Source organism: Taeniopygia guttata, chromosome 1 (assembly GCF_048771995.1).
Source record: "Taeniopygia guttata chromosome 1, bTaeGut7.mat, whole genome shotgun sequence".
NCBI lineage: Eukaryota > Metazoa > Chordata > Aves > Passeriformes > Estrildidae > Taeniopygia > Taeniopygia guttata.
The window spans coordinates 100,756,975-100,780,109 of record NC_133024.1 but is presented as its reverse complement, the minus strand read 5'-3'; the positions used below and the strand labels follow the sequence as shown (position 1 = coordinate 100,780,109).

Sequence of the window (23,135 nt, the reverse complement as noted above, 5' to 3'; positions counted from 1 at the left end):
ACTAATGTTTTGGATGGGCAAATTTTACTGAGAAAGCAAAAAAGGTCTGCCCAAAAACATAACATCTGAGACAAGTGAACAGATACAGATGTAAAAAGGAGAAAATGGGAAAAATCCAAATATACTGAACAACAATTAAAAGCAGGAAAGGAAGTCAAAATTTGATGTTATTTGGAAAATATGTCAATAAATGTCACAGAAAGAAATACAAAGCTATTATTTTGAATCTTAATGTGGGTCAGCTGAATAAGATGAAAATTAATGGATTAGAGAGTTTGAACAATTAAGAAATTGTCTAATTTTTTTCAGTTGCTATTGGATACTGATGGCGTAAAGTGCTCATTTTCTTCAGCTCTTTCACAAGATCAATAATAACAGGATGAGGGGTTTGGGTAATTTTTTGTTTTATGCTTCCTCTTCAAAGATCTGTACATTAATTGGGTTATTCTTGCAGTATCCCTCAGAGAATAGGTAAGTGTGCTTTCTTATAGATCAGGAAGGCAGTAAAGCCTGTGTCCTTCACATGTCTTTGGGTAAATAGTCCCTAAATCAATCAATGGCACCTGCCTGAATCAAGGAAGTAGGATTTAGTTTTAAGTGTCTTCAAATGAGCCACAGTGTAAGCCAGTGAATAAAACTGAAAGCTCTGACAAGCGTCTGTGTCACATTCTTTTGCCAAAGCATAACCTCATGAGAGAAGGGAAAAGGGACAGGTGACTGATGAGTGATGCTGCTGATGGGTGGTGGCTCATGTTTCCTGTCCAGATGCAGACCAGTCACTGTCCTTTGCTTATGGTTTCACAAACCGATCCCCTTATTGCAGTGGTTCTGTTGGGTGGCAGCCCCCTGTAGCCTGGGGGAAACGCTTTAGATGTCAGAAATGTGCATGCTCAGTCAAATTGCAGAATACTGATGGAATGTGAACATAGACTAGTACAAAAAAAGTGTCTCCCAAACTCGTAAAATGTTTAAAAATGAGTTATTGGAAAGGTGTCTACATGTGGTGAATTCCCCACAGAAGTAGCTTCTGTGTCCTACAGTGACCCATTTGAGATTTTATTTTGTATTTGCTACATTTACTATTCTTTGTGTTGACTTAGGAAGATGAAACAATGGGTAGAATGTTGGATCAAGCGTATTTTGAGGGATTTTTCAGCAGTTAGGTAGATAATGGGCCAGTTCACCATTTTGAAACATCTGTAATAATGCAGCTAGTCAAAAAACTATTCTACAGACCTATGCTGAGTTTCTTCTCTTTTAAGAAATGTAAAAGAGAAATTAACCTGTCTTTGGCCACAAAAGATCAAAACTAAGAGTGAAAGAAAACTTCTTTTGGGAAAGTGTCAGAGATAGAGCGAAAATGTCAGAACCCAGAAATAGGTTGTGACCAGAGCAATATCAGAAAGCAGGCTTGAGAACATGCAGGTCCTTGGTGTGGTTTCAGCAGTTTTTGTTGAATTAAAGGAGAGAAAGGGGGAAAATAAGGAAGCTCTGCCATTGCTGAAGATTTCTGATTTACAGTCAGCCTCATGAACAGCCATAACCAGTGACCTGCCACATAGCTGGCTTTTCAGGAGAGCATGCTGTTCTCTGCCCTGCTCTTTACGGCCAGAGCTGGGTGTGACCTTTCATTTGTGTGCTACATCTGCTTTATATTCTCTGCTTAGTAAAAGTGAGCTCAGAACCCCTCGTATGCTCTTCCTGAGACATTGGTCTGCAGAATGGACTATCCCTTTTGTAATTGGAGACATGGTAATTAAGAATCATTGGATCCTCACACCTGATAGATGTTCTGTCAGAGCATGTAGGGCGCAGCTTCTTTCATGCTGCTGCCCTCATGTCAACTCAAGGCAGTTAAGACATTAGTTAATGTTTTCTTGGAGAGAGGAAGGTGCTTCTGTATTCCCCTGTAAAATCCAGGTACTGAGAATGAGTAAGCTGTCTGACAACTGACAGGCTGCCACTTCTTGCACTTTAATGATTTGTCATCTTAATACTCTGATCCTTATCTGGTGTAATTCTGTGTTTCCCACTTTCTTATCATGGTTTAAACCTAAACAGGCTCCTATGCAAGTGATTATAAATTTTTTTCTTAATAATTCCATTTTTCTGCCTTCTCAATCAAGTTTGGCTCTTTTTGGTGTAAAGCAGCATAACTTAAATACTATTTTGAAGGAGTGTTTTTTCCAGTAACAATTCTGCCTGTGTCAAGGAATGTTAAAGATGCTAAGTTGAAAGTATGTTTTAAATACAAGGTGGAAAACAATGTTAATTTAATACTTTCTACTGGCATCCAGTAAATGATATAAAAATTCTGAAAAAATATTCCTGATGAACTTTCTCAGGTTTGCACACACTGCATTATTCTCATCCTTGCAGTAATCAGTCTTCTATTTCTCTCACTTTTAGCTACTTTATATGAAACTCTACTATTTTCTTGTTGTTCTGGTCTAAGAGCCTGTAGCATTTTGGTTAAAAAAATACTGTAGGTCAAAAAGTTCAAAGATGCAGTAGTTAAATAATACACTCAGCACATGTTTCTAATCCACCAGTTGAGTTGTACAACCAGTCTGCTCTAATGCCTATGCAGCGCAGGATATGTGGCACTCATGACTAGGCTGCTTCCTACCGACCTCTTTGATTGTCATGTCTTTATTAGAGAACAATTACTTCTGTACTAATACTGAGAATGACTCAGCCTCAGTTATTAACCTGTTTTGCTCCTTCTGTCACAACAAGTTAAATCAAAAGCATTGCAAGGAATGTGCAGTAAAGTTGGAAATGTGAACCAAAGACAGTGAGAAGGGAACTCTGCTTTGAAGAAGTGTCTAATTAGCAAGAAGCACCCTCTGTGCTGCAGAAAAACATAAGAAAAATGTTTTCTATTTACCAATTTTATATTTATGAAATGCAGTTGGAAATGACTGCAGTGATGAGACGCATGTGAGATACATAAGTGTAGGTGGGGCCTTGAAATCTGCCTTTGCTGTCAGAAGGACCTGGAAATGTAACTATATCCTAAAGAATCTAAAGGCAATGCTAAAACCAGATTTGGTCAACACAACCAAACTCACTGGCTTCTCCCATTGCTATTGTTTTCAAGAACTGGAATCAGGCTTGCCTGTTCACATCTTCCAAAGCCTGCTTCTGTCATAGAGCAGGAGGAGTCGTGGGTGGCAGCAGGGCAGATAAGGACAGGGACCTTGCCCACAGCACCCCATCCCAAGGCAGGCAAAGGAAGTGACCAGGGTCAACCAGGGACCCAAGGACAGCCACCAAAGGCCTTACTGAGGGAAGTCCAAGGACAAGCCAGGACATCGTGTCAGGATCAGCAGGTTAGGAAGCCAAGAAGAACAGGCTTACCTACAGCTGAGCTCAGCCAAGGACCAAGGGCGAGGACCTGAGCTGACAGGAGCTCCTGGGCCTGCGGGCAGGGGGTACCTGAGTTGAACTTCAAATTTAGTTGGGTGCTACTGTTCCTGCAGCCTGAGGGCTTTTGGACTCTTGGTGGCTCTTCAGTGGGAGTAAGAAAGTAGGGATGGTGCAATACGCTAGAGTGTTTTCCTCCCCACAAACCAGGCAGCTCTGAGTGAGCTCCTTGTAATCTAATGTCTCAACCTCTTTCAAATGCAGTCTATTATGCTAGAAAAGAACCCTTTTCTCTACAGAATTCATGAGTTTGGGGAGGAGTTGAAAGATGTCTTGTTTTTGTCTGCTCTGTAATGCAAATGCTGTTCTAGTTATAATAGTCTCTGACCACACAATACTATAGTTAGATCTATACAAAACTTGCCACTCCAGTCCATTAATTTTCAGCTGTTGTTCATGTTTTTTATGCTTGTGGTCTGCCAGAATGAGTGTATAGTCCAGAAAGCATGTTATGGTATATGAAACTCTATATAGTGTAGATGAAAAAAGTGATAAGGGATAATCCATTTATATCATAATTACATATCCAGGAAGAAGGTTAGAAATATATGTGCAATGCTCACTTTAATGTAATATAATTTATTCTAATGAGACATAAATCATTATTTTAAGATTGTAATCTCTTTATTCTTATAATATGTAGTCACACATCCCCACCTTTTTTAATGTTACAAGTGCTAGTTACTGCTGTTACATAAATAATGAATGGTGTTTGTGTGTAGTTTTATGTTTCCTGGTAATCTGTTCTCTTTATATGCACCTATTTTCAGTGAATATCAGGTATCTTTACCCTTCCACTTTCCCAGAAGTGACTTCACCTGAAGCGTGTGGCAGCCGGATGAGCAATGGGCTGTATTGCTGCTGTGCATCGCCATCCCCACTAGTGCAGCATGTGAAAAGCTGCAGGGGCTGAGTGTGGAGTCTAGAGTCTGTTGTGTTGTTGCTGAAAAAAGCACTAACTCAAACAGCACTGTTGATAGTATAATGGTTTGATCAGTTCTGTCTTTTTTAGTAGTACACAGCCTTCCCTTTGTATATACTGGTATTTGTGCTTTTTTGGAAAATGAGATACAATTAGAAAAAGACCATGGTTGGCAAGGTGGTATTCAGATGAAAGCAGCACACTTGTAGCTCATTATGATTTCTACAGATAGAGAGCAGCCATAGTTTTGGATTAGTTATGGAGAAGGACTGTAGAAACAGTAAAGTTGGCAGAATTATTTGGAATGGTCATTACGAAAATCATTGGTTTAGTCAGTCCACAATTTCCTATCTCTCACCTAGACCTTAGGCAGTGTTATTGGTTTATTTTAATGAGACTTTTCTGTATTCATGTACACTTCTATATCAGTTCCATGCATTTTAAGTTCTGATTGCATCCAGGTGGTTCTTTTCAGTATTGTGCAAAACAGTTGATACTTCTCTGTAGCCAGAGACAAGAAAGAATAAGAAATGTGAAGATGAAGTTTGATTCCAAGCTAACATCTGTGTAACATCTGGCCTTGTTTGATTTTTATTTTCCCTCATCAGGACAGTTGCAAAGACTTATCCTCAGTCTCCTAAAAATACCAAACAATATCCAGCTTCTCCTGTGAAGCATCGTGCCACTTCCAATATCAGCCAGGAAACACCTAAAAAGAAAGTAGACAAGGAGAAAGAAAATATCAGTCACCTGAAGACCCCAGGAGCACGCACTGAGGACATGGGCCAGGTGGCTCCTGAGAAGCACGTGCCTTCTGCTGGAAAGGCTGAGAACAGTGAAGGTGAGTCTTACTGCAAGATGTTAGTGCAGGGTATGATGGGTCCTTGAGACTTTAAAATGGTGGTGAGCTGTTCTTTTCATGAAGCTGCTCAGTCACAGGCTTATGAGAATGTGTAAAGATACATACTGGAACCTGTAAATACTCAGTTTTCACTAATATACCAAAAGTCAAATGTACCAATTGTTAATGAAGATGAGAAAATGCTGACATCCAGGGATGCCTTTATCTATTCCATCTTCTTTCTGCTGAAAATGTTAAAAGGTGCTTTTAAAAAGGTGTCTTGCCACTCTGAACCAGGCCCATTTCGGCCTCTGTATGAACCTGGAATTGCCGGGCACTCTCTGTTCCCTGCCTGACTTTCCACCCTTGGTTTTCTTCTCCTAGGGAAGATCACAGCAGGAACAAGTGATGCAGAAGAAGCTGCAAAAATTCTAGCTGAAAAAAGACGACAGGCCCGCCTGCAAAAAGAACAAGAGGAAAAGGAGAAACAGGAAAGAGAAGAACGAGAAAGGTCTCTCTATTGCTTTGTGAAAGTTATAATCTAATAATTTAACCTGTATCACTGAAGATGCTTGAAAATGTGGTAGTTTTGGAATCAAGCTAGATCTTACATGTATTTGTTAATTTCTTTAATTTCAGACTAATATTTCATTAGTGTCTTTTGCAGTCTCTGTGATTAGTGAAGTTAAAAAAATAATAATTTGGCCTCTTCAAGAACCCTGAATAAACTATTACTTTTCCAAATATTTCAGTCATGTCCTTGCTGAAGTGTACTGCACACTGCAGTCTGGACACACCTGAAGTATTTTACATTGTAAAAAAAATTTTAGGTGGCTTTAAATGAGCTAGATTACGTAGCAGAAACAGTCTTGCAGCAGCAGGATATGCATTAAATGGCAAAGCTTGAGTCATTCATAATTAACCTGAAGTTCATCTTCCTGCCGAACTCTGCTGCAGGCATTGAGGGCTGAGTGTGGGCAGAGTGAAGGTTGCTGTCTGAGCAGTGAAGTTGTGGCTCTGTTCTGGGAACAGGCTTTTTGGTGGTTCTCCACATGGGATGCTGGTTGCAAGTGTCAGCAAATCATGCACTTCCTTCAACCCCCTCATAGTAAATCACTAATTCTGCATGTCTAGATTCAACTTTGGATTTTCTTACTACAGACACTGTGGATGGGGTTGAAGTGTGGAACAGAACTCTCCAGATAGTTAAAGTTAGAAAGGGGTGTGTTTATTGACAGCACAGACACATGTCATGTCCCAGAGACATGTGCAAAGAATCACAGCCTCTGGCTCTCTATTTATCTAAAAAGTCTTATATATTAATATAATTCCCAAAATGCCTAATACATATTCATTACCTAACCCCATCCACCGTGGTTCATATTAAACTGTCATAGTATAACTGAGTCCAAGGTTCCTTCAAGCTTACGCAGTCTTTCACTTCAAATGGGTCGGTGGGTTTTGAAAGAGGTCGTGGTCTTCAGAGATCAAAATGACCTTTTACTTTTGCCTTGTTGGCAGGTTTTGGACCCCTTGGCTGTAGCTCAGGTTTCAGGGCCCAGGTTCAGGCTACAGTCCTCTTCTTTCTCACAATTAAATCTGCATCCCATTCTGTTCTTAAAACATAGTAAAGATAGGCAGGTGATATATCACTCTAGCCTTAACTATTTTATCTGCTAATAATTAACCATCCCTTATTGTTTCTACTCTTCTTGCTATACTCTTAATTGTTTCTATCCCCCCTAACTAAATCTAGTTACACTTTCAACTCTTTCAGTTTCTTTAAACCCTTGATTCAAGGTGTGAGTGGAATGACCAGCTCCTGCCATTTTGGCCCTGGTAGAATGATCACTTAAAAAACAATTCTTAAGGAGTATGCTGTCCCTCAGTGGGCCAGGGAACAGCACAGGTGGAATTTAGACCCACTCTTTCCAGTATTCCACTGTATTTTGTGGAATTTGCTGCTACTCATCCCATCTGTTTATCTTCAGATGAAGCAAAGGATAAAAGAACTTGCTTGTTTATAGATACCAGCATTCTGGGTGTCAAGTATATGGGAAGAGGGTTGTCTTTGTTCTCGAAACTTAAGTTTATTATTGACACTCTAATTGAAATTAGAACAGGAATGTTTTATTTGATCACACATGTTTTTTTCAATGGAAATTATAACTTCTATGAAATATTTTAGGCATTTAAAGTAAGTAAAAACTTGTAAAAGGAGTAGTAAAAGGAGTAAAAGCTTGATAGCAACCTGAATTCTGAGCATGTGCTCAATGTCTTCACTGTATCCTGGGATCTTTAATGAAAATATGTGCTGATGTATGTGTTACCAGATACTTATGTACATTCAATAAGAGTCATGCTAAACAAGATGAAACCTTTTAAACCTTCTTTTACATTTTTTGCAGGCTTGAAAGAGAAGAGCAGAAAAGAAAGGCAGAAGAAGAGAGACTGCGTCTGGAAGAAGAAGCTCGTAAGAAGGAGGAGGAAAGAAAACGTGAAGAAGAGGCAGCTAGAAAAAAGGCAGAAGAGGAAGCCAGAAGAAGAGCTGAGGAAGAACAAATGCTAAAGGAAAAGCAAGAAAAAGAGCTCCAAGCCAAACTTGAGAAACAGGTATGTGAAATATTTATACATGTAAAAAAAACCAAACTTCTTAATACTTGGTAGTCTTCCTGAAATAGATAATGGCCCTAACATATTTTACACATTTTGATTAGAAGGAAGAAGCAGAAATCAAAGCCCGTGAGGCAGCTGAACAGCTTCGTCTTGAAAGGGAACAAATCATGCAGCAAATTGAGCAAGAAAGGCTGGAGCGGAAGAAGGTGAGTATTTGCATCCTAGGATAATTATTTTATTTCTTGTTTAAATACACAACCCAGGAAGCACCCAGTAGTATCTAGCAACAATAATCTGGAGGGATTAGAGGTGAATGGTTATGGCAAACGTAGTATTTTTTACTTGCCTGTTAGGGGAACATGGGCATCAAAATTTGTAACAAAGTGGAATTGCCTGGGGCAAATTACTTTCTCCTAGGCACAGAGCCAGTCTCTACCTGAAAAGTTAAATGCCTGAGACAAACAAGGAATGGCATGCCAAGGCAAATGTCAATTGCTCTCCAACCCAGGACATCACTAACTACTGACAAACATGAGTGACTTTGTTTAAAACTTAATAAACAAAAGCTCTGTGTCATTAATTAAGAAAGTTTGTGATTAACAAGCAGCTTTTCCCCCACCTGACTGTCTCTGGTTGCATTATGCAGAGGAACAGGATTGTCTGGCCACTGCTGCACATGGAAATGGCTGCAGCTGCATAAATTAGCTTTGTTTACAGCTGTGTGGCAGGAAAGAGAGCAGCTGCAGAATCCCTGTCTGGTTACAAATGCTCATCTATCCATATATATTATTCCAATATGTTTTGAACTGTTCACCACTGAACTGGAGGCATGTTGCAGTTGTAGATTAGAATATCAAACCAAAGTGTTTTGCATCTCAAAGAATATTTCCTTTTTAATGAAGAAAGAAGGAAAACAAAAGTATTTTAGGATAATGCCTTACACATTTCTAGCAAGAATAACTTCAGATATTTCATTTTACTATTTTATTCCAAAAAGGCTAACTATTTTTAAAGGAACTGTTTGGAAATTGTTGGAAAAGCAACTAAATTAAAGTAACCACTGTTGGTTTTAAACAAATGTCTTGTTCCAGAGCTGAGCATAACTCATAGCTGCAAACACCTGGTATTAAAATACTTGTTTCTACAGTGCATCTGCTGAGAAAGTCATGTTCTGATAGGTTAAAAGAAAGTCAAGATCTGATAGGTTAAAGCCAGCTGCAAGATGTTTTCTATCTTTAATTTTCTTTATTTTTCTTATTTGTTCTCCCTTTTCCAAGGCAGAGAGGATGTCATGACAGTAAAAAAAAGGTTCTTTCTCTTTTTTCCCGTCTCTTGTGTTACGTATTCTGTCTTCCATCTCATCCTGAAATTTATTTTGATTTATAGAGAATAGATGAAATAATGAAGAGAACAAGGAAGAGTGAAACCCCAGAAATAAAGGTATGAAAAAGTATGTGGTTGCAGATTTTTTTTGTTTTGTTTTATTGTATGTGGAAATTAAACTCTAGGGTAGTACCATGTTAGTAAGTGTACTTAGGTACACTCTAGACCCAAATTTTCGATGCATTTCAAACTGAGAATGACTGTTGCTGTGTCACAGCCACTGCTAAAGAGACACAGCTTTTATGCAGCCTTTGCAGGTAGGATAATTGTTCCCCTCACTACCTAGCAAGGGGCAACAGCCCATTCCTGCATGCTGGAGCTGTACTGTTTGCTGCTGTTGATGTGTCTTCCTGCTTTGTACCAGCCAGTGAATTAGTTACTGAGCTCTCTTTGTTACCCCTGAATGTGGGGTTGAAAAGAAGGCAGTTGTTTCCAGCTAAGAAATGACAGTCTGGTTTTCATTTCTGATTTGCTAAAGAAAACTGTTTGTTCTGTTACTTTCAGAGAATGTTTTCTTTTTAAATTATAAAAAAATGCTATGCCTAACTAAAAAGGGGGAAAAGTCCTGTCTTGTTGTTGATGGTTGTTGTCACCCTGTGGCCCTGGGCAGTCTCACAAATTTTGAGTCCAATCAGTTCCATGAAGGTTACAGTCCTCCCTCTAATACAGCTGAGTCATTACTTGATTTCAGAAGGAAGAGCCAAAACTGGAGATTCCATCAACTTTGAATGTGGAAAAGCAACCAAAGACCCTTGTTCTCAACCAGCCAGGTAAAAATTGCCATATTTTTTGACCTGTTTTCACAGTTGAATCTCTTCAAATTTTTTTGATCTGAGGCAGAGCACTGTGTATTATCATAAGTTCTTTGCTTTCATCTCAAAAACAACAGCTGCATTTGTATCAGTGACAAATGTTAGAAACTGGAGACAGCTTTGCTTTGCCACTTAAGCAAAAGCAGAATAAAGTTTCTCTTCTGTTTTAGTACCTGATGTAGCATTTTTTGTAAATAAAATGTTCTAGTCTGCCAATATTTGTTTTTGGTTTGATTGCTGCAATCTACCTTCAAATTTTGTAGGTAGAAAATCTTTGCACACAACCAAGCTTTTTATAGTATGGCTCTAAATCTTACATTTAATTTGACTTCATAAAAAAACCCCATATGTATTTAAAGGATTATTAATTAAAGTATATCTGACATTATCTATATTTTGTTTAGTTTTCTAGGCTAAGGTTTTTAATAAATTACATAAAAGATAGAACATTCTCTTCCTGTTTCCTCAAATTTAAAAGACGTAGCATAAAGAAGTTTTGGAGTGGAATAGAGGAATGACAATACAGTATGATGGGTCATGGATTAAACTGAGTCTACTGCATTGTCAGTCTTCATTTCTACTCAATCTATAACTTAAAACTATTTAAATAACAAATTTTCTACTGTCATAATTTCTAACTTTTATAGAGATCAATGGATTGGCAACCTGCCTGAAAAATAAAAGCTTAGAAAGTGCGGCTTCTGTAATCCCTTCTCAAGATGTAGTTGCTAATGGACTGAAGTCAGTTTCAGGACTTATTCAGCTGGAAGCTGTTGATGGGAAATTTAACAGCATGGAAGATTCAACAGATGAGGTTCAGTCCATGGATGTGAGGTACAGACTGGATCTACCTACAGGGTTGTGGAATTCATGTGAGACACAGGATTTTGGGTTTTGTTTGTTAATACTTTACTACTTCCCTTCTCACCTCCCCCACGGTGACAGCTGGGTGTGCACTGGGTGTGTTCTGCTCCTGCCAGGATGCTCCTGGGTGTTTGATACAAGAGCCACAGAACCTCATCTCACTCTCACATATTTGGGGGAGGGAACTCTGAAATCTTTCCACAGTCCTTACTTATGGATTCCATGCAAGTTTGCCCAAACCTTTCAGATGGATTTGTGAAAGCAGCTACTGTAGATACTCTTCTGATGTCACTATTTTTTAATTTGGCTGCATAGCTGTTATTCATGAGCAGTTCTGCCTCCATACAAAAAGAATAAAGAAAATAATGGATTTAGAATTTTAAGTACTTAACAAGTAGAAATGTATGGAAGTCAGTAAATAATTTTGCGGTTTTAAATACTCTCACATTTTGATGGAAGGACGTGCAGAAAAGAAGGATTTTTAATTTTAATTTAAGTTTTTTAAGTTCGAATTTATATATAGAGAGAGACAGTTAATTTAAGACTGCTAAGTCAAAGCTATATCTGAATTTTAAACATGGAATTTTAATGCTGTTCTTCCTTAATCAGTAAGTCAGTTGAACCTCTTACACTGTCTCAATATTTCCAGCAAATATGCATAAATATATCGGAAATGCCATGCTGGGACCACCCAGAAGATTGTGTAGCCCATTATTTGGTCTCAGAGAGTATCAGTAAGAAAAATGAGTTGGGGAGAGCACATGAGCCTACCACTTCCTGCAATCCAAGATCACTGAAGTGTGGCCTTAGGGCTATTGAGGGCAGAAGTTTGCCTTGGCCTTTTAAGTGGCCACTGGTTGACATGTTGCCCATGAGTTTATCCAACCTTTTTTTTTACCAGCTCTTTGTGTCTAGACCTCACCTGGAAGCAGTACAGTCTCACTGGTAGATTATGTTCTTTGATCCCTGTTAAACCCAGTTTCTTATTGGTGGCATTGGACACTCCTTACATTTTGTGTTGTAGGATTTCACTCATGATAGTTTTGCCCTCAACGCATCCACCACCACATCATAGTTTAAGAAATGTCTGTGAAAGCTTTCCTCTGCCTTCTCCAAACTAAAATGCACTAGCCTTGCTAGTCTCAGTAAAGCAGCTGGTTGCAGAATTTCTTAAGTTTAATTACGGGATTTTTATGTCTGAAGTATATAATAAGGTTTTAAGAAATAACTTCTTATTTAAGTTTTGAAATGTATGTACTTAAAGTAAGTGTTTGCAGGATCAGGATAATAATGTGAAAGATGCAATAAACATTTATGTAAAGGAGTGATGCAGGGACTGAAATAATGATCAGTAAACTGTCAGACATGTGGGTGAGATGAGTGCTCATGTTACACAGCTACCACAAACCATAATCATTAAGGGCTAGGTTAGGTTTGATCTTCCATCCTGAGCAGGGCAGTATCTTTTTTTCTTTGGATTAGGACATTCTCTAGGTAAAAGCTTGCTGTAGCTGCCTTAAGATGAGTGGTAGTTTCTGAACAGTTTGAGGTCTAACTTGATTGTTGATTAATGAAAAGTTGTAGACCTCTTATTCTGTGTCTTTCTTCCTTTATCTTTTGTATAGCCCGGTTTCAAAAGAAGAACTTATCTCTATCCCTGAATATTCACCCATGAATGAACTCATGCCAGGTGTTTCTTTGGACCAAAATGGGACAAGTAATGCCAAGGCTCTTGAAGACCTCTTGGATTTCACAGGCCAAGCTACCTACTCCAAGATGTCAAGTGATACCCTTAGCCTAGACGACTGTAACAAAAACTTGATTGAGGGATTTAACAGCCCAGGACAAGAAAATACACTTAATTCTATCTGTTGACAGCCTTGCTTTTCAGCAGAACAGATACAGGTACAGTACTGTGATAAACATCTTATGATAAATTGCTGTGATTACTTACTAGCTTCCCAGAATATTGCAGCAGTCCATGGCAGTGTGGGGAGAGAAGGAAAGCTGTTCTCCTAGGTATTTTAATTCAACATAATCTTTGAGATGTGCAGCTGCCTGTAAATTGGCATCATATGCAAATTGATTGTATCATAGCAACCACAAGCATCTGGTAAATGGAAACATTTCCTTTAGGCACCCAGAATTTCTTCATTAATACAATACCTTTCCTGTATATCTTTGGAGCCTATTTGCATGAAGAAAAGGGTTAAAAGTGGGGCTAGTCTAGGCCATGGTAGTTATTGATGCTGCTTATTCTTTGCTGCTGTAAAACTTGCAGTGTAGAGTCACATAAGGCAGCATAGTAAACACCCATAGTAGGTTTCGATGACAGTTTCAAAGTACAAAGTCAGGTTTTTTGGAAGAATATATTCTCTAACTTGCAATACTGAGATCATCTAACTTGTGTAGCTGACTTGATGTTCTTCTCTCTCTTTTTAATTGACAGAGGTAACAGTTTCTGGAGGATATATATCCCTGTGATGCTACTGGCAGTAAAATATGAGCTTGTCACTTGAAAAAGCTTCTGCAGTCCTTGAACACTGGATTTCAAATAATCAGAGCTGAATATAACTTGTCTTCCCAGGGAATATGTTGAATAACTGGCTGCTTTTGGTAGAAACCAATGATGTTTCAGGGAAGACAGAGCGTGCATTAGAATTTGAGCTTTAGCTGCTAATAAAGCACTTATTTCTTCTTTAATTTAAAATTCATCTCAACACTTCACTGTGATTTTTACCTGTGCATTTTATTTTTAAATAATTATTTCCTAAGCTTGATCATACATCCATTTAGACATCTTTTTCTTGTAAATAATGATGGGGTTTGCCCACAGTGCATTGAAACAAAATAATATACTGTAGTTTGGTGCCTATCTTTTTTTTTTGTCTTTAATAAGGAGTTATTTGCAACTTTTATGAGGTGTGTAATTAAAAACTGTAGCTGAAGAGGCTTGAAAAACATATAGCTGCTGGAATCAAAAGAGCCTTTTTACTGACTGTGGAATATGGGAACTATCCCTTTATGGTTATGTTGACACTTTTAGTCACTAGTAGCACTTACCAGTTAATATTAATTAGTCTGGGAGCAGCTATCAACTGTGTTTGAAATCATACTTGTGTAACACTTGTAATCAAAGTAGGCCAAATGCCAAGTATAACCCCTTAATATATGTGTAGTATAGCTGTAGTAGATTCGAGTGAGTGATCAGGAGGGTGACACATTAACCTTTGAATATGCAGACACTTGATTAATACCAGCAGGCTTTCTATCACACAGAGAAGTATTTTGTCTTCATGTAGGCTCAACAAAATGGGATTTGGTCAGCAGCAAAACAATATGTGAGTACCAGAAACAAAGGCCAAAATGCACGCCAGGAGCACTGGGCGCCCTTAACGTTCTGTAAACATCTGTATGGAACAGTCCACACCGAGATGTACAAGGTCAGGACATCATGTGCTGTACAGTGTTAACTTTATTTCTGTTGGTGAACCTTTATGCTAGATCAGGTGCTGCTTTGAGGACGTTTTGTCCAGTCTCTTGTAAGAATAAATTATAAATACAATTCTCTTTGGACACTAACACAAAATATGTGAAAACTTGTGGGGGGGGGGGGAATGTTTGGCTTTTTTTTCCCTTTTTTTTTTTTCCATGTGTAAGAGTTCACAGCATAAATTGACCTCAGTTGTAGCACCATTCTTGTGCTCTTAAAGGTCAGCTGTGGGAAAGTAACCAGTGACATGATGTGCAATGCCTAAAAAAATCATACCTACAACAACCCAGCTCTATTTATGTTAATGTACTTCAAAGAAATACTTTCTTTTGACTGTGCAGTAAGCTGTAGCATGGTACTGTGTCTTCCAAATTAGTCCTTCATCTATTTCCTAAATAATAAACAAACAGAAACAGTTTGTTTTGCTGTAATACACTGTGTTTGGCAAATGTCATATTATATTTTATTATGGTGTCATTGTATAACCTGTAGATTTCTGTATTTGCATGACCTGTATAGCATGTATAAAGGTGAAATACATTTTCATTTATGAATCTGACTTGTCTCTTAATGCTTTTTATTCCCACAAAAATGACTGATTTAAAAATACACATATGTGAATTTGTTCTGAGGTACTTTCTGAAGGAGGGTATAATACTGAATGAAGGAGTGGTTGTTAAAACCTCAGAATATTTCACCATTGTTACCATTGCCACATATTCATTTGCTTTCTGAGGTCCTGCCAAGTGCAGGCTGGTGGCTGAAGAGCTTTAAGGTGAGGACTCCAAATGGTGGCATCCAGGGCACTGGTGACATATAGGGCCAGTTTGCAGCCTCAGCCTCTGCTCTCTGGCAAAGAAAATAAGCAAGAGAAAACTTGAGAGCTGTGGTAAGTAAACACTGTTCTGTTTAGTGTGCAAGAGCTGTTCTGTAGAGTACCCATGACATAAATGCTGAACTTCTCTTCAAGCTATGTGCATGCACTGCTGCTTGGAAAGCAACCAGCCTGGAGCTGCTGATAGTTCTCTAGTGAAATGCTGAGGAGATTTTTTAGTGTATTTTTTTAAACCATCACTTCAGTCAAAATTGCAAACGAGACAATCTAATTTTATGATTAAGTATATTAATACTTTCCATGGTGTCAGTTCATTTCATTTGCATTGACTCCTGAAACATTCATGTTACTTGTCCAGTCGATTATTTACTAAGATTGAAGGAAACAAGATGAGTATTTGTGAAGAAATTGCGTATTTACATTTATATTCGCTTTCAAATGTAAGTTCAAATCTGGCTGAATATCTGGAGGAGGTACTCTCAGCTGAGAGATTAAATTGCTTCTTTTTGCTTTTGCTGGTGTAACTTCTTCCTAGCAGCACCATGCCAATGTTTGCTGCTGTGAATCAAGACTGCAATGAGCTTTACTTTGAATTTGTCAGTGGTCTTGCGACTGCAGTGAAGGATCACTAGTGATTCACACAAGTCCTTGATAGAGCTTTTTTGCTATTATTTTATATAACTATTAGTAAGTTTTTAAAATATAAATAACTCCTGTGATGTAACTGGACATCAGAGTAGCTTTCTGATTAGGTTCAGCACTTTACATGGTATTGCCCAGGGAAATGGCACCCAGACCTTGCCTTGGACCACAGTGAAGGCTCTGAACAGACCTCTTGTCTCTCCAGGGAGATAATTTCAAAATAAAATTGCATCAGTGAGGGGTGGATCTGGACCACCAGGCTGTATTTTCATCTGGTGATGAACAGCTAGAAGCAGGGGGCATCATCCTTTCTCCTTTAATTGTACAAATGAAATTTGTGCAGAAAGCTGCAGAAATAGCACAGATTGCTACTCTGGCTGTCAGGGTGGGGATCTTCCCTCTGGCATAAAGAGAGCAGCACCTTTCCCTGCTTCACCCTACCTCAGTCCCAGCTTGACAGCATCTTCAGCTCAGGTGTCCCTGCCACCACCCCACTCCTGTTCCAGGCACTGTCAGTGTGGCACAGCAGCTCTTCTACTGCCCAAGGTGGTACAGTGGTTTTCAGCATTGATCACACTGTCTGGAGAAGCCTGAGATCCCAGGATAACTGGGCTTCAGTGCTGCACAGCAGCCTGGAAACCCTAGAAGGAGACATCCTTCCCATTAAGATTTAAACTGTATTAAAATGTAGGTAGTTCAATATTCAAGAGCTGAAATCTAGACTCCAAAGTTTGTATCTTGTTTTCTCTGAGCCTGGCCCAAGTCCTGCACAAGAGAGAGAGTGTCCTCTAAGCAGCACTAATGAAATTGGTGGTAATACGCTGCTCCTTTTCCTGATTTAGTGACCTGTGGAACTCTGCCGTACTTCTCTCTTCTCCCTCCCTATTCGGCAGCAAGGTGGAAACTGAAAAAAGTCTCATTTGCTTTCATTTCAGGATAATGTTGTTCAGTGTGTTGGTTGCCTCCAAAACCAGCATGAAGTGTGGTTGTTCACCTATGCTGCTACTGTTATGGGTGCACAAAAAGACCTAAAAGGCCAATGTCAGTTATCTGACATTGGGGATGTTGATTTTCAGTATCAATATTAAATTCTGCAAAGTGTATTATTACTGCTGAGCGACTATACTAAAATCTGGAAAATTTTATGTTATGACTGAATGCAATTTTCTCTGGATTTTTATTTTTAATCTTCAAGAAAGCAGGATTTAAACTCAATCTCTCCAGAATACATACACTTGAAAATAACAGAAAACTTAAAATATTCAGGTGCATTTTTGTTATTGCTGTTAGTGCAATAATGCCAGTCCAGAACACAGTGAGCCAGAATGTTCATTTCTCCCCCACTTTTTTATCCTATCAATCATTTATCATATCCTTATGATGTCCTACAGCTGAAGAGTAGATGATGCTGTTCACTCCAATTTAATGTGTCTGTTGAAGCATGTGAAGTGGAAAAGTCCTTAAAACTGCAGGCAGAAACTAAGAAATCATATTTAAGCTTTTAAAATTATTACCTAAAGTATAAGAAAATGTTTTCTTGATCACCAGAATTTTAGATACTTATTTTCTTCCCAGTAGCCTGGTTTGCTCTGCAGCTTGTATATGTTTTATAGCATTTTGATTATTCAAGACTGAGCTTAGTAATGTTTTTAATCTAGTAGCTTTGATGATTATCTGAGGCCTGCAATTTTCAGGATCAAAATAGAGGCTCTGGAATATAGCGTGTCATGTTCACTTGGGAGCTTTATGAAAATAGATGTGTGTCCTTGCTATAATAAAGCCTTAATGATTTCCAGAGGAAAACCGACTATGATGCAGGAGAGATCCAAGGAATAGAAGGAGCAGTAAGCAATGAACTGCGTGCTCTAGGAAGTGATATGCAGCAGCCTTGCATATCACTTTAGATCTTGCTGTGCCTACAAGAATAACTTGAAGTCCACTGCAATTGTAGGTGATTGACATGGTACAATAATGGACCCAAGGACATAAAATTGCATAACTGAAGAAAAAATTATTGTGTGTAAGAGATGTTCAGAATCTGGGAAATTACTCTGTCGGTATCTTATGTTTTTTTCTAGAAATAATAGCCCCTCTCACCAAATTCAGTAAGTAGCACAGTAAGCAGGATCAGGGCAATACCTGTAACGCTGTATTAACATGCACACAAATCCCTTTTCAGAGTAACCTCTCTTTTAAAATACAGATGGCAGCATTGTCTGAAATATAATTTTTAGCACCTTAAATATGCTAAGCTGTGGGGGTTTATACCACTAAATTCTATGGAGTAACTTCTAATTTTCCTGGTGTGAAATCTTAATCAGGAATAATTTTCACTCTTTTTTTTTTTTTTTTTTTTTCTTAAACCTCGTATCAGTTGAAATACAGAAATTCAAACGAATACAAATTCTGGCCATTGCCTGCTGAAATGGGTTTGTTCTCTTAGTTCCTGGACAAAGACTGCCCACACCACAGCTGGCAGAGAAACAGAAGTCCAAGGAGTCTTTCAAAGACTGATTGTGTGCAATAGTATGACAGGGACAGCACTGAAACCCTGCTTGCATGGGCAACAGGTACAGTCCTGGTCAGACATGGCTGAAACTTCCCCAGCTGAAGACTGGGTCAGAAGTTCTTCCCTTCTGGCAATCAACATTTGTATTTCTAACCTACAGTTTTACAAGGTTAATTTATGCCAATGTTCTTGGGCCAGTGTTGGACTTTAGGGCAGGTGTCCTGTAGTTCTTCCCTTCTGGCAATCAACATTTGTATTTCTAACCTACAGTTTTACAAGGTTAATTTATGCCAATGTTCTTGGGCCAGTGTTGGACTTTAGGGCAGGTGTCCTGTAGCAAATAAAATTGTTGGTGGATTTAGCAAATAAATGAGTTGATGAATGAGTGAAGGTCACAGTCACTGAGGAATGTTAAGACACTTTACACTTATTTATTACCACGTAATTACTAATAAAATTCCTAAGGCAAATCAGTATCAGTCATGCCCACAATGTTGTCTCATGCTGGACATTTTGAAATTTTCTCTCTCCTCAGTCAGACTTTCATCCTGCTGCTTTACTGCAATTTCTTATTCTTCTATCATATTTCCAAGTCCTGGCTCTTGCACAAGCAAAGAATTGCAGCCTTTTTGCACCTGTCTTCCTCCTCAAAATCATCTGCTTTGGCCTCTTGGATGATAAGCTCAAAGCCTTTCTTTTTAAAATCCTCTTACTGCATTTATGTCGCACATTGGTATTAGTTCAAACACTGAGATAGTTTTCACTGGTATTTTGCCAACACCCTCCCAGGTTCACACGGGCTGTATGCCCAGCAGCAATGGCACATTTTCATGTGTTGTTACAGGAAAGCCACGATAAGCTTATAAATAAAACACTGGCTTTGTTACGTCATGAGGGCCCAGGCTTGCTGGAGGCTCTTTTTGAAGAGTAATTCGGTGATGCTATCAGAGCCAAGTCATGCAGTTAGTCATCCTCTCACATTCCTTCAGGTTTTAATTAAACAATTACTTTCCATCTTTCCTTAAATTTCAAGGCTAAAAAATGTAGGATGTATTTCCTCAATGAAGGAGGAAGTCGTTACCTGTTGCTTTGAGCCTAGACTGGAAAAAGTGTCACAATTCCACAGAAAACTGTTAAAGAAAGTTCTTATGACTGAATTTGGGGGTTATTGCTTCATTCTGGAATATATTCTTGTCTTGTCTGCATAAGGTTGAAGTTCCTTTGACAAATAACCTCAGGAATTGACTTAAACCCCAGTGTCTAATTTTTTATAAATGAAGAGAAAGAACTGATGCTCCCATGCTGGGGACTTGGAGGTTTAGCTAATTTTGTTTCACTGAATGATAGAAATATGTACATTAGAAAAAGCAAATGACCAACATGCCTGCAAAGAATTAGGCAGCTCACTATCATTTCGTAACAGGAGACACCGTTTGTGGTTTGGTGAAAGCATTTTGATAAAAACGTCCTGATTGCACTAAAGGGTAGGGATGGATCAGGGGCAGAAAAAAGCATGAATGTGAAACTCCTTCAAAAGCAGAGATCCAAGTTAATGAAGCCATGCAAACCTAATAAGAAGGCATAACAAGTTAACAAAAGAAAACATTTCCCTTTAGGTATTATGAGACATTGCTTGGCAAAGCCATGATTTTACCTTGGACAGCAGTTCTTGATGGTGGATCTGAATCATCTTGTGGGTGTTGACTCCACTAGACCCTCTCTCATGTTCCAAGATGCTTCTTCCCTTTTAACTGCCACCATCTACAGGCTCTGTCTGCAGACACCAAAACAAATTGTGTATGACAACCAAGCCAAACCACTCCACATCCACAGCAAGATTTTAATGTCCTTTATCTGGTGCACCTCAGTGGAGAGCAGGTGTTCAGCAGGAGCTGCTGTGGTGGTCATCCCTGGCATTGCAGGGAAGTTCAGGTGATGCTCCCCAGCAAATCCTGGGAGCACTTTCCTTGTTCTCTGCCTGCTTCTGTGCCTGACCTTGCCAGCAATCAAGATTTTTTTTTTTTTTTTAATTAGCATAATATGGTTCAGCAAAGGTCAGTGTCTAGAGTAACATTTTATGTGGAAAATGAAATGCCTCCTTGAAAGAGCAGATCCATAAGATTTGTCTTCTGTCAAGGGCTAGTTCCTGCTTTTGAATTTTAGGTAACTTCCATTCATCATTTCCAAGTATTTAACATGCAAACCACAGTTGTGCTCTTTCCAAAGGGAATGTTTACTAAATTAAGCATTAAAGGAGTATGAAAGTGATCATCTATTCTAATGATGCTTAATTAGAAATAAAACATGGAAATAGATTAAAATAATTAGTCTTAATAAGCAGTAATTGCCAAGTCTTGTGCAATAGAATAGCCTTCCCAATTTAGAGGTGGAGAATAATGATGCTGTGGAGCTACTAATAGACATTGATTTAAATATTAATTTAACTTGTAAAGTATGTGTAAGTTGTTTTTTACTTAGACTACATGGTCCTAACCACAGAGATCCTTGTGTGCTTACTATCCATCAGGATAGTATCCATCCTGTTATCTTTAAATATAAATTGGATCAAGATCATCTGAGGCAACATCAAGTAAAGAGGCTGATAATGAAATTTGGTAATTTATTTTATGTCATGTAGAAGTTTGTCCTATGCACACAGAGGTTGTCTAACTGAACTGAGAGCTCAGTTTTAGTTTCAAATCTGCTTAGTTTTAAGTCTCAGTGCAGAGGTAGCCCCACACATGCAAAGGTCAGGCAAACCATTACACCAGCTGAAGCAGGGAATAAACCCAAATCTTTTTTACTCTTAGTTCGAATTTCTGAATCATGAAATTAAATATAATCTTGATAATGCCTATACAGTGATTTTCCCACATATTGGCATATACAGAAAACTCGGACTGCACCTTACCTGGCAGAGCCATCCAGGCTGGACCATGTTTTTTGGCAAAGGGCCGATCAGTGGTATCTCTTTGCACCAGTCTCACTTTCTCCATCTAAAGCTCAAGGAGCCAGTTCTCATCCTGAACTTCTATTAACAAAAATTCCAGCACAGCAAAGAGGAAGCAAGTCTTGTTGCAGCAAGTGTTGTTGGTGCACCTTGTCACTGTAATTCTGTGCCCTATGCGTCAGTAAATCCATTTTAGTTGGGAAAATGCTACAGCTAAATTCAAAAATAATCTTATCATTTTATATGAGAATTTCAAAATGTTTTGGTGAATGCAAGAAATTCTTTTATAGAGAAATCATATGGGATTCCTTGTGTTTGAGTCCACAGAGAACCAACCAGGATCCTGCAGACAAAGACAGCAAATGGATTGATAGCTGTGACAAGTCCCACCTACAGCCCCCAGGCTTGAGAAGACAGAAAATTGAAGATAATGCATTGCTGAAAGATCAGTGGAGGACAGGAAGATGTCAGCAGCTAAAAATCCAAAGGACAGGCAAAGTTGGCAGCTCACACCAGTTGTCAGAACATAAGGAAACTGAGACCATCCCTTTGAGGGGGGCCAAGAGTAAGCACCCCTTCCTCTCCACTCTCTATTCAGTGAATATAACTTCACCTTGTTTAGCCATGGCTTGATGACAGAGTAAATGCAACACTATGGCTCTCAGCTGGATCAAAAATGTCAAGACTGCGTAACACAGAGTGATGAGTCTGGTTCTTTTTTTGGCTTCAATTGTTTTTAAAAAATGTTGACAAGGTTAACTTGGTAAGCTTTACACCAGATCAGATATCGCCTACCTTTGCAGTTGTAATGATACTGTATCAGGTATCACCCATCTTCCTTTAGCTACTGTAAAAATACAAAACCAACATCAAAACCATACTTGGTCTAAAACAAAATTGTGTGCCTGCATATGTGCTAAATTAAATTTATATTAATGAGCTGATCTGGCAATACACCAGCGTAGTATTCAAGATCCTTGACCAACAGCCTTGGATGCCAATGCAATCTAGATAGCATCAGTGTCTCCTTGGTTTTGTGTGATCTATAAATTTATTTCTGAGTGGTTTTTAGCCAGAAGATACTTTGTTTTGAAAGGGTTACAGTATGTTCACTGTGTCATTCTGTTATTTATAGCTCCTGAAGGAAAAACTGACACCAAACCTGTTGGGCCTGCTGGCTATCAGGATTGGCAATCAAGGGAATTAATGCATCCCAGCAGTTTAAAGAGCCTTCACACCACTGGGACTGGTCTGATCCCAGGCAAGGAGAGTGCTGCCATCCTGTAGTGCATGTTCTGATGGGAACTCCAGGAACTTACAGAAAGTAAGTTGGAGAGCACTGGAGAGCACTGGAGAGCAATGGAGAGCATCACCTGACACCTTGCAAGGTGCCTCAACCCTTGCAGCAGCAGCAGCCTGGGACAAGGGAGCCACGGCTGCCTTACCTGCGGGCTGGGGGCAGCACCACGGTGGATGCAGGTCTTGTCTGGCCTCAGGGAGGCTTCGGTCCAGACTTGCCTGCCTGACCCGCTACAGTGCAGCCAAGACCAGTGAAAGACCAGTGATGCCTGCCCAGGAAACCCAGGACCTTGGGGCCTGCCCCACTCTGCCCATCACTGGCCTTGCACAGGAGCTGCTCCTTGGGCCCAAGGGGCGGTGAGAAGGGTCCCAGAACCTCAGAATATTCTGAGCTGGAAGGGACCTAGAAGAATTGAATCTAACTCTTAGCCCTGCACAGGCCAGCCCCCACAACCACACCATGTGCCTGGGCTTCTTGAACTTCATCCACATGCTTCTTGAACTCTGTCAGGCTTGGTGCTGTGACCATTTCCCTGAGGA

At 39.2% G+C, this 23,135-nt stretch overlaps 1 protein-coding gene and 1 long non-coding RNA gene across 2 annotated transcripts in view; one reads left to right on the top strand and one right to left on the bottom strand.

Annotated features, from left to right (window-relative positions):
• MAP7D2 (MAP7 domain containing 2) overlaps positions 1 to 14,919 on the top strand; it is an 81,139-nt gene extending 66,220 nt beyond the window's left edge. Inside the window, exons 10-18 of the mRNA XM_012569447.5 lie at positions 4,960 to 5,192; positions 5,577 to 5,703; positions 7,601 to 7,805; positions 7,910 to 8,014; positions 9,195 to 9,248; positions 9,883 to 9,961; positions 10,651 to 10,837; positions 12,493 to 12,772; positions 13,317 to 14,919. Of these exons, the coding sequence (XP_012424901.5) occupies positions 4,960 to 5,192; positions 5,577 to 5,703; positions 7,601 to 7,805; positions 7,910 to 8,014; positions 9,195 to 9,248; positions 9,883 to 9,961; positions 10,651 to 10,837; positions 12,493 to 12,742 (1,240 nt within the window). The 3' untranslated portion in view covers positions 12,743 to 12,772; positions 13,317 to 14,919. The remainder of the gene's footprint in view (positions 1 to 4,959; positions 5,193 to 5,576; positions 5,704 to 7,600; positions 7,806 to 7,909; positions 8,015 to 9,194; positions 9,249 to 9,882; positions 9,962 to 10,650; positions 10,838 to 12,492; positions 12,773 to 13,316) is intronic.
• Positions 14,777 to 22,616, bottom strand: LOC115496722 (uncharacterized). The gene is made up of 3 exons (XR_005981511.2): positions 21,258 to 22,616; positions 20,001 to 20,120; positions 14,777 to 15,209 (listed from the first exon to the last, which is right to left on the bottom strand). It is a non-coding gene; the product is annotated as an uncharacterized lncRNA (long non-coding RNA).
• Between the last annotated feature and the right edge of the window lie 519 nt (positions 22,617 to 23,135).